The 11,486-nt window shown below is 35.1% G+C and overlaps 1 protein-coding gene and 1 long non-coding RNA gene across 3 annotated transcripts; both read right to left on the bottom strand.

Moving 5' to 3' along the window:
- Positions 1–249: 249 nt before the first annotated feature.
- Positions 250–1,581, bottom strand: LOC116122487 (monooxygenase 3-like). Of its 2 annotated transcripts, XM_031408323.1 has the most exons (4): positions 1,309–1,581; positions 996–1,058; positions 680–763; positions 250–486 (listed from the first exon to the last, which is right to left on the bottom strand). In XM_031408323.1, exons 1-4 carry the CDS (start codon positions 1,524–1,526, stop codon positions 480–482), a joined length of 372 nt encoding a protein of 123 aa, XP_031264183.1. In that variant the 5' UTR covers positions 1,527–1,581; the 3' UTR covers positions 250–479. The 2 variants fall into 2 exon arrangements, with proteins under 2 accessions (XP_031264183.1, XP_031264184.1); XM_031408324.1 differs by lacking the exon at positions 680–763 and having other exon boundaries at positions 1,309–1,577.
- A 9,181-nt stretch (positions 1,582–10,762) lies between these two features.
- On the bottom strand, positions 10,763–11,220 carry LOC116122495. Its single transcript, XR_004126910.1, has 3 exons — positions 11,060–11,220; positions 10,885–10,953; positions 10,763–10,777 (listed from the first exon to the last, which is right to left on the bottom strand). It is a non-coding gene; the product is annotated as an uncharacterized LOC116122495 (long non-coding RNA).
- Between the last annotated feature and the right edge of the window lie 266 nt (positions 11,221–11,486).

The raw sequence follows: 11,486 nt of genomic DNA, 5'->3' as shown, positions 1-11,486 counted from the left end.
AAAAGGGGTAAATTTATGGGTTGTTAATGTAAACTAGTTTAGTTTACATGGGCCCTTGAATAATATTGATTATTCAAAGGGTAGCATATTAAATTCGTGGGGTCCCTTTATAAAATAAGATTTTATTGGGCTCTGAAGTGAAAAATAAATAATTGCAAAATTGCCCAAGTATATATAAGTGCAAAATGTTGCATTTTAGTTCATTCTTGAGTTGTTCACAAAAACACAAAACTCTCTCTCAAACCCACGACCACTCTCTAATCTCTCAAGGTGGTGTTAAAGTGTGGAGGTTTCATCCTTTTGAAGCTAATCTTCATCAATCCAAAGCAAAGGAGTAGGTATAATTTCATTTCCATGCTTTGTATGAAAAACGGTTTTTGAATCCATCCTTTTATGCTTTCTTCTCTATTTCCACCACTCTTCATTCATGCATGCTGTTCTTACATGTGCCACCATTGAATGCACCCCATCACACCCTATCAAAACCTAAACACCCCATAAATTAATAATACGATCTTATCAAATCAGTAAAGTGAGATGGTGAGATTGTCTCACGTAAGTTTTGCTAGTGACTCTGATGTGTAAATGATGAGGTTGCCAATTTAATATAATGCTCTGAAATTAGTTTCTAGCTAATTGTATGGACCTAACTACTTCTTGCTAAATCAACTGATTTTACCTTAGTTTTGATAATGGTACCATCATCCAGATGAAGGATGGCAGTGGAGGAACCTTCTTGTGTTTGTGTTTCAATGGCAGCAACCTTGGAAGAGAAGCGAATAGAATCAATGGGTAGTTCATTTGCCAACACTTCTAACAAGGTTTTCCATTTTATTGTTCTGGGTTCACTTACAATCTTGATAAATTAGTTAAAAAAAAAAAAAAAAGGGCCAATGATCTTCATAGCACTTCGAGTTACAACTTACATGTCTCAACAATTAAGTGAAAAAAGAGAACAAATAAAGCTAAGTGGTCGTTAATGTAAACAAATTTACCTGTTGGCTGCAGTGAACTTGATTTCTTTCTCAGCTCCATTTCCAAGATCGGTTATTATTGCCCTAAATAATCATCAGAATTAAGTATATAGTTGATAATACAATTTTGCAAGGAAACAATTTGGAAATTAAGTCACAGTATCCCAATAATTGGGTTATGATACTTAATCTTACTAATAAGAACAATATTAATATGGACATATTTTTAATCTGAAGTCCTACATCATTAAGACAATAAATATTATTCAATAAAAACAAATTAAATCAGAAATCAAAGGAAAATTAGAGAAAATAATTAGAAGAAATGAATCACCTCTTAGAAGGAGATTCACTGAAAGTGAACTTGTGGAAAACACCAAGAGCATCAAGGGCAAGCCAGCCGTTGGGGTAGAGGGTTAAAGCTGCACCGACGGCTCGAAGCTCCTTAGATCTTTCGAAAACCAAGGCCTGGATTCCTGCTCTCTTCAAGGCCACCGCCGTGGCCAGCCCGACTATCCCTACACCTACCATCACCACATCTTCCACCACCATTTCTTGGATAAATAAATTTTAAAGGGTAGACTTTCGAGTTTCGAGGCCAAGAGTTAATGACATTTTGGTCCCTAAGGTTTGATGAAAGAATCAAGAGTAGACGACTTATCCCACCCAAGGTTTGCCTTACTAAACTTTTCCTCTCAAAAAGTTTCAAAATACCAATTTACTACCCAAAGTTTATATTCCAACCAATCGTCGGCTGATTCCGTCTCGTTATGACGCCACACCACTATTATTCTCTTCCTTGATTATCACTCACCAAAACCCCTCAAACCTTGCTCCCACTGACCCCGTCGATCGCCAAAAATTAAACGATATATGGAATGCGCAACCGCCCCTCTCAAGTCAGATTTCGACTCCCAACCACCAAAATTCAACCCACCACCACCAAAAGACTCACCGGCATCCCCTCTTCAAAAGCCCTAATGGTCTAGACCAGTTTTTCTCTCCATTTGCCGTCGAATCAGAAAGTATACTATGGATAGTATACGAAATACAAACTTTGGATAGTAAATTGGTATTTTGAAAATTTTGGGTGGAACGTGTCATTGAGGCAAACCTTGGGCGGGAAAAAGTCGTCTACTCAAGAATTAATTAGGTCCAGTAAAATTGAAAAGCCACTTCAATCCTTGTAATACAAAACCGATTACATTCTACTAAATGATGTAAGGGTATTTTTGTTCTATACAAATAACTTGTAAATTTTTTAATTTTTAATATTTCAATAAAATGTAAGCAATGACATCATGTGGGACTTTTCTTTATTAGATTTTGGAGCCTTGGAAAAAGAAGGATGTATGATTGAATCAAATTCTTTATGAGGTTACTGAATAATTAAAAATTTCTGTCATTAAATTTTAGATATTAAAATAAATGATTGAAGGGTAATATGATATATTTTTATTAATTTTAAATAATATACGTTCCAACAACTCAATAAGATTTTTATTACTTTACTTAATAATTTGAGTTAAATTATTAAGTAAAAGAAAAGCCGCCATGATTGAGTCTGCGAAGAAGGGAAGGAATCATTGACTCTTACAACATATTTTATTAGAAGTTAACTATAAGGTTATATTAATTGTTGGTTAATATCATCCACATGCAACCAAACAATATTTGCTTCTTATTTTATAATTAAAAATATTGAAAGGGGTGAAAAAGAAATTTATTTTGGAGAGGATGGAAAGTTTTTTCGGAAAAATACTAATTTATACATAACTTTGTAAGGAAATATTTATTGATTGAGAAAGAATGATACAAAGTTTAGTTGTAATTGTCTTATGTATTTATGGGCTATGGTCTTTATATATATATATATATGAACTAAATTTTATTTTTTCTTATAATGTGAGGATTATGAAATTTGTATTAATAAATAAATGAGAATTTAAGATTACTATATCGATTTTATAATATTCTTTCTTAGCTTATTTTAATTATATTAGAATTCTTTAATTGGGTTGGTCCTACACTTTTAATATAAAGCGAATGGGTAACTGCTGAGTAGTTACATGTGGTTGTTTCTCCTGGGCAATTGTCTTTGATGGAAAGACAACTGCATTTATAAAGGAGATTTTACAAGTCCCTATTTGACGCAATTAATTCTTTTGATTCCCTAAAACCATCGCTCTGAAAAATTGTTGTCAGTGGAAGAATCTGTATTCTGAAGTGACAGAAGCAAGAATACTAAAATAACAATTGCTATGGCTAGAGGTTTGTAAATTACTTCCGCAATATTCCATGAGTATTTAACATGTTTATAATTGATTATATTATGAACTTTTATATGAATGTTGGAATATAAATGTTTTACATTTGGTATCAGAGCATTTATTTGAATCTCTGCCTAGCATGAAATTGTTTGTTGCAAATTTGGAGAATATTGCATAAAATTAGGATTTTTTCCAATTAAAACCCGTACTATAAATCAAGCATAACTTTTATTATAAATAGAATCTGTTTTTGATTTCGGTGTCATTGGAATCCTTGTTGAAAAAGCTTTAAAAACAGAGTTATGGTTGCAAAGTTATGCTAGTTTAAAGTTTTGGTTAAAATTATCGTTTGGGTGTTTTTGGTAGCCATTTACGGCACCGATTTGGGATGAAAATTTCATTTGGGATGTCACCGACATAGGTCATACACCCACATTCAAGTTTCCCCTCTAAAACATCGGAAAAATGGCCGGAATCAGGCTGTTAAAATCTGCATAAAATGGGTCAAAAGTTACAAAAAAACGAGTCAAGAAGAACCGGCCCAATTGGGTAAACGGGTCAAATCGACCCAGTTAAGGATAAAACTGGTCAAACTGACCCGATCAAAGTCAAAGGTCAAAACAGACCCGGTCAAAGTGAAGGTGCGTGTGCTTGCGCTAAGCGCGTGGAGGCGGTGTGTTTTGGCACGTGGTAGGGCAGTTAAGGCGCGTGCAAGGATGTGTTGCCTTCTGGAGGCGCGTGAAGGCATGTGGGGATACGTGGTTGTGCGTGGTTTAGTCACAGTGGTGCGTGGGAGTCGGTGACAGCGCGTGTGATGGTTTTTATGTCATGTATTAGTCTGTTATACATAAATAATGTGTTATTCTTGTATTGATTTATGTTATGTTGTATTGTATGCAATAATACTATATGATGTTTTATGATCGTATATATTTGATTAATTTAGAGTAGCCACAACATCTAAGTTATGATAATATATACATTAAGTAATATTAATTATGATCATATCAAAGTTAATAACATCGTTTGTAGTTAATCATATTAATATAATCATTTTACCCATAGGGAATGTTATATTTTCATGATTAATTAGGGATGAAATAGAAATTAGTCTTATTTCTTAATTAGCCCACAGGTATTATGAAATATTAATAATTTCTAGTTTCATCATTAAAGGATAAAGAATCATAATATGTAATGTCTTTACTCACAGGGGGATTTTATGATATGTCGATTCATTTATTATTTATTATTTGTTTTACATCGGTAAACTTATAATTGTTGTTGATGGTTTGTGCCTCATAATTTATTTAGTAAGCATGTCTGTTAATATACCTACAGTTGATCAAACCTTGATGATGGTTGAGGATAAGGTTCCTTATTTAAATAGTGATAACTACAAATCTTGGAGGGAGACTGTCCTTCTTCATTTAGGGTGCATTGATCTTGACTATACTCTTCATAAGGAAGAGCCACCTACACCTACGGATACTAGTTTTCAGGCTGAGGTTGCTTTGTATAAACGGTGGGAGCGATCCAACCGTTTAAGCATGATGTTTATCAAATCTCACATTACGAGTAATATTCATGGGTCGATACCGGAGTGTGAAAATGTCAAGAATCTGATGGATGCAATTCATGCTTAGTTTGAAACATCAGACAAGGCATTGGGTAGCACCCTAATGAGTAGATTGACATCCATGAAGCTCACCGGTATTAAAGGAGTTCGTGACCATATTATGAAAATGAGGGACATCGCTGCTCAGTTGAGATCCCTTCGGATGGTGATTAATGATGATTTCCTAGTGCACTATGTCCTGAACTCTCTCTCGTCTCATTATACTCATTTCAAGATATCTTATAACACACAAAAGGATAAAAGGTCAATCAATGAGCTTTTGACCATGTGTGTTCAAAAGGAGGAGAGACTGCTTCAGAAAATGAATGAAACCACACATCTGGTGACAGGGAAATGTCAAGTACACTTCAAACAAGAATAAGAAGTGGAAAGGAAAAGGCAAGCTGCATGAGGTTACGAGCAAAGGAAATAAGGACAACATCAAGTGTTTCTTCTGTAAAAAGAAGGGACACATGAAGAAGGATTGTCCTAAAAGAAATGTCTGGCTTGACAAGAAATGTAACCTCACATCTCTTGTGTGTTATAAATTTAATATGATTTGTGTTTCACATAATGATTGGTGGATTGATTCTAGTTCTACAATCCATGTTTCTAATACCATACAGGGTTTTCTGAATCAAAGGAAACCGTTGGGAAGTGAATGCAGCATCTATTTGGGAAACAAGATGTCTTCACGTGTTGAAGCTGTTAGAACATTTAGACTTATTTTAAGCACTAATTATATTTTGGATTTGGAATGAACCTTTTATATTCCTAGTTTTTCTAGGAATTTAATTTCAGTTTCTAAATTTGTACCTTGTGGATACTCTTTCAACTTTTATGGTAGTTCTTTTAATTTAATTAAGAACTCATCTATTGTTGGAAATGGTACTTTGGTTGATGGTTTGTTTAAAATTCATTTAAGTGATATTGTTCCTTATAGTCTTATGACTTCACATGCTAGTATTGGTATTAAACTTACTTTTATTTATGAAAACTCTTCTTTTTTGTGGCATAGGAGATTAGGACACAGCTCCATTGATAGGATTAAAAGGTTGGTAAATGCTGGAGTTCTTGAAACTCTTGACTTTACTGACTTAGATACTTGTGTAGATTGCATTAAGGGAAAGCAGACTAACAAATCCAAGAAGGGTGCCAGAAAGAGTTCTGAACTTTTAGAGATCATACACATAGATATTTGTTGCCCTGACATGAGCTCTAGTGGTTAGAAATATTCCATCACCTTTATTGATGATCACTCACGATATATGTATCTCTATTTGCTTTATCATAAGGATGAAGCGTTGGATGCTTTCCAAATATATAAAGCAAAAGTAGAGAAATAATGTGAAAAACAAATTAAGATCGTGAGATCTAATAGAGGTGGTGAATATTATGGTAGATACACTAGTACATGACAAGCACTTGGTCCATTTGCTAAATTTCTTCAAGAGCAAGGTATTGTGGCTCAGTACACCTTGCCTGGCGCACCATCTTAGAATGGTGTAGCAGAACGGAGAAATAGAACATTAATGGATATGGTACGGAGTATGCTGAGTAACTCTAAACTTTCGCATTCTTTGTGGATTGAAGCTCTCAAAACTGTAGCGTATATATTAAACCGAGTTCCAACTAAGGCGGTTCCCAAAACGTCATTCAAGTTATGGAAAGGTTAGAAACAAAGTTTAAGTCATTTACGCGTCTGGGGTTACCCAATTGAAGTTAGAGTTTATAATCCACAAGAACGGAAGTTAGATCCTAGGACTATTAGTGCATATTTTATTGGATATGTGGAAAAATCCAAGGGATATAAGTTTTATTGTCCAAACCATTCCAGTAGAATTGTTGAATCAAGAAATGCCAAATTTCATTTCTTGAAAATGACGTGGTTAGTGGGAGTGATCAAATCAGAGACTTAGTCCTTGAGAAAATTGATGCTTCAGATAATGCTCCTACATCAAGTAAAAGATTGGTTGTTCGTCCAAACAGGGTGAATAATGAGGAACCAATCAATCAAAGTCCACGTTCTTATGAGATTGTTTTAGAGGATCATTTTGAACAACCTCCACCACAAGAGGAACAACTAGTTGTGCAACAGTCTCAACAAGAGACTGTTGATACAACATTAAGGAGATCTACTAGAACAAAGAAATCAACAATTCCTACTGATTATGAAGTGTATATGGAAGAGTCTGACTGTAACATAGGTGTTGAGGATGACCCAGACAAGTTTTTACAAGCTATGGACACTAGTAAATCTGAGTTGTGGTATAATGCCATGATTAACGAGATGAATTCTATGGCGGATAATAAAGTTTGGGACCTTGTTGAGTTCCCTACTTGAAAGAAACCTATTGGTTGTAAATGGGTATTTAAAACCAAAAGGGATTCATTAGGCAACATTAAGAGATATAAGGCTAGACTTGTTGCCAATGGATTCACACAAAGGGAATGGATAGATTATAAAGAAACGTTTTCTCCAGTTTCTAAAAAGGATTCCTTCAGCATCATAATGGCATTAGTTGCCCATTTCAATTTAGATTTACATCAAATGGATGTGAAAACAGTTTTCCTCAATGGAGATTTGGAGGAAGAGGTTTATATGAAACAACCTGTCAATGGAGATTTGGAGGAAGAGGTTTATATGAAACAACCTGATGGGTTCAATTCAAGTGATGGTAAGCATTTGTTTTGCAAGCTTAAGAAGTTCATTTATGCACTTAAACAAGCCTCCCGACAATGGTATTTAAGATTTCACACTGTTATCTCTTCATTTGGTTTTGTAGAGAATGTCATGGATCAGTGTATATACCACAAGGTCAGTAGGAGTAAAATCATCTTTCTTGTGTTATATGTAGATGATATTCTACTTGCAACCAATGATTTGGGTTTGCTGCATAAGGTGAAACAATTTCTCTCTCAACATTTTAGTATGCAGGATATGGGTGAGGCGTCTTATGTCATTGGCATTAAGATTCATAGGGATATGTCTCAACATGTTTTGGGACTATCTCAGGAAACCTATATTAATAAAATTCTTGAGAGATTTAGGATGAAGGATTGTTCACCCAGTGTTGCACCCATTGTTAAAGGTGACAGGTTCAATCTGAACCAATGTCCCACACTTGAGATTGAAAAGTAACAAATGAAAACTATTCCTTATGCTTCAACTGTTGGAAGCCTAATGTCTGCTCAAGTCTGTACTAGACCTGACATTGCTTTTGCAGTTGGCATGTTAGGAAGATATCAAAGTAATCCGGGTTTGGATCATTGGAGAGATGCAAAAAAGGTCATGAGGTATCTTCAAGGAACTAAATGTTTCATGCTTACTTATAGACGGTCCGGCATTTTAGAAGTCGTCAGATATTTAGACTCAGACTTGGTTGGCTGTGTTGATTCTGGGAAATCAACATCCGGATATGTTTTTATGCTAGCCAGAGGTGCTATATCTTGGACAAGTACCAAACAATCTTTGGTTACCACTTTTACCATGGAACGTGAGTTTGTTTCCAGTTTTGAGGCCACTACACAAGGTATTTGGTTGAGAAGTTTCATTTCTAGGCTTAGAGTTGTTGAGTCTATCTCTAGGCCAATAAGGTTGTGTTGTGACAATTCAACTGCTATATTCTTTGCTAAGAATAATAAGAGTGGAAGTCGAAGTAAACACATTGACATTAAGTACTTAGCAATAAGGGAGCACATTAAAGCCAAAGAAGTGCTCATTGAACACATACATACCGAGCAGATGATTGTTGATCCTCTAACAAAAGACATGTCACTAAAGATGTTCAAGGATGATCCTCTAACAAAAGACATGTCACTAAAGATGTTCAAGGATCATGTAGTTCAAATGAGCACTTCTTTGGCGGGACGTCTGGAGGTTTGTAAATTACTTCCGCAATATTCCATGAGTATTTAACATGTTTATAATTGATTATATTATGAACTTTTATATGAATGTTGGAATATAAATGTTTTACAATTTGGAAATCTATTAAGTTTATAAAACTGAAAATTGTAAGACTCCATAAGATGTATAACCCTACTTTTAAGAAAAGGTTGACTAATCTTTTAAAAAAAATTATCACTTGTAGCCGGGTCAATCAATAGCTAGTTTCACCATTGTTTGAAATTATATATTGTGTGAAATTCATGCAAATATTTTTTTTTATTAAAATTATATATTGTGGGGTGTAATACTATGAGTATCTTTACTCGTAAAAAATTAATTGAAAGGTATTGCTTTTTTTATTTTTATTAATTATTGCAAAATACAATTACGATGATTCTACTAAAAATGTAATACAATGGAGGTTTTTTATTGTACATAATAATTTGGGAGTTTTATTGTATTTATAATGTTTTATGATTGACTTTATGACATCTAATAACGACTAACCAACATAATTTTTAGTACAAATGAAGGTATCAATTCCTTGGTTGAGTGACTTCTCATATCCCTCAAAACTTTTGATTTTTAGTAAATTATGTTCCATAAAAACAGCAGAGCGATTTTGCATATTGGAGTGCACATGACATTTATATATAGAACCAACTATCGTTGTATTTATAAAGGTCAATTAGATTGTCATTTTCAAGCATGTTTATCAAGTATGTTCCATAAGCATGTTTATCGTTGTATTTATAATATCTACTATTTAAGAATCCATTTTATTTCAAATATTATTCCAACAACAGGTAAGGATCAGCTTAATTATTTTGTTCTTCTGATCCAAACTATATTTATTATACAGTAAATAAATGAGTTTTTCAAAAATAACGAAGCTTATTCTGTTTTCTTTGGGTTGCCCAATTCACTTGAGAAAGGAACATTAGGCAATTTCCCACAATCATAATTAACAGCACTAAAGATCTTGCTAAAGAGTAACTTGTAAAAGACATCTCTCACGAATTTCATCCACCAATTTGTCCCAGCCATTTGAATCCACCCTGAAAAATATGAACCTATGACCAACCAAGTCACGCGCCACTTTCTTTCCTGAACATAACCATTTAAATCCTGAGCAATTTCCCCTGGAACAAGTCCTCCGTTTTTTATTAATGAATTGCCAATGTGACCAGCCACCTTGTCCAAGGTCAGGTGTCATGGGGTGCATTGCATCGCCGGCCACCGTGTGTTTCCCTTGCTTAACTTGCCGAAAACGATGCCCCATGGATACCTAACCATCAGGAGCCCATTCAATGTTGAAAGATCGCAATGGCGACCATATCTTTGTATACTTCAGGGAAGTCCTTCACATAGCTCTCAAGTACTCTCTTCGTATTGATCTGGATCTCCTGCCATGATTTCTTCTGAAACAAAGATAGACATATCAAATGGTCATTTCGTCCCTTAAGGCAATCAGAGATTTTTGATACTTTACACATTTAAACTAATAGCAAATGATCATAAAATGGAGCTGGGAAGAAAGCGAACCTTTGGGGAAAATTGACAAGTGAGGAACCAATAGACCTCTTTGTCATTGAGAGGAACTAATCCGGCTCTTAGGCCTACATCTAAAAATTGTTTTACCTCTTGCTTCAAGCCGTGGCCATCAGGAACACAGCTAGTCCACGCACAGCGGATCTTCCTGAATCGACTGGTGTCCAAGTCCTAGCCAGCGTGCCACAATCGAATGTACACCATCACATCCTATCAGAATCTAAAACCGAAGCAACAATTATTACGGGGAACCTAAAACTAATCACATAATTAACAACGAAAAGATGGTAGTTAATTACCTTGGATTTGATATAGTACCATCCCTCAAATGTATGACAGCAATGGAAGAATCTTCCTGTGATTGTGTCTCAATAGCATCAATATGGGAAGAGTATTGGATTGCACCAAACCGGCAACTCTTCTGCCAGCTCTATAAGGTTTTCCGATGAACTGATCTGGTTCAGCTCCAAGCCTGTTTCATGGCCATCTAGTTTAAGAATAACGAACAGCTGGTATTTCTTTTTAAACTCTCGACATCTAGAATCTTCTTAATTAAATATTTTCAAAAATTAAGCTCACCCGCTCTCTGTAGTTCCAGCATAGGAGATTGCCTGAGTAGCTCCAGTTCCGACATCGGTGACAACTTCCCTGTATTTATCACAATGTAATCATTCAGTATCGGATTATTTACACACACACCACACACCACACAAAAAAAAAAAAAAAAAAAAAGGTTGTGGGGAGTTTAAGTTACGTCTTTAAAGGAAAATAAAGGGAGAGAGCTTATGAGCAACACCAAGAGCATCAAGAGCAAGCCAAGCGTTTGGGAAAAGGGTTAAGGCAGCACCAGCGGCTCGGAGTTCTGGAGATCTTTCTAATATTAATGCTCGAATTCCAAGTCTTTGCAGAGCCACCCCTGTGCCAATCCTGCTATCCCTGCCACCACTTCACCACATCTTCCTCCACCATTTTCATCAATATCTCTCTCTTCTGTCTTTCTCAACAACTTTATTTATAGACAAACTAATGCAATTGTTGGCATTAAAAATTTCGTCCCATTGTTGAAGAGTTTCTTCACATATTTTGATGTGAGCAATGACTTTTCTATTCTTGGAGTTTTGGGGAAGGAGAAGCAAAAATTGTTTAGTAAAGCCGTCAGTGTCGGTGAGGTAGACAGTAAA

The sequence above is a fragment of the Pistacia vera genome, unplaced genomic scaffold, assembly GCF_008641045.1.
Source record: "Pistacia vera cultivar Batoury unplaced genomic scaffold, PisVer_v2 Contig135, whole genome shotgun sequence".
Taxonomy (NCBI): domain Eukaryota; kingdom Viridiplantae; phylum Streptophyta; class Magnoliopsida; order Sapindales; family Anacardiaceae; genus Pistacia; species Pistacia vera.
Note: the sequence above shows the minus strand (reverse complement) of the source record. Positions and strands in the feature narration are given on the sequence as shown.

Coding starts and splice junctions, on each gene's coding strand:
- LOC116122487 (XM_031408323.1), bottom strand. CDS start 1,526: ATGGTGGTGGAAGATGTGGTGATGGTAGGTGTAGGGATAGTCGGGCTG. Junction 1,059..1,308: donor AGTGAATCTCCTTCTAAGAG/GTGATTCATTTC, acceptor ATGATTATTTAG/GGCAATAATAACCGATCTTG. Junction 764..995: donor AAGTTCACTGCAGCCAACAG/GTAAATTTGTTT, acceptor TTCTCTTCCAAG/GTTGCTGCCATTGAAACACA.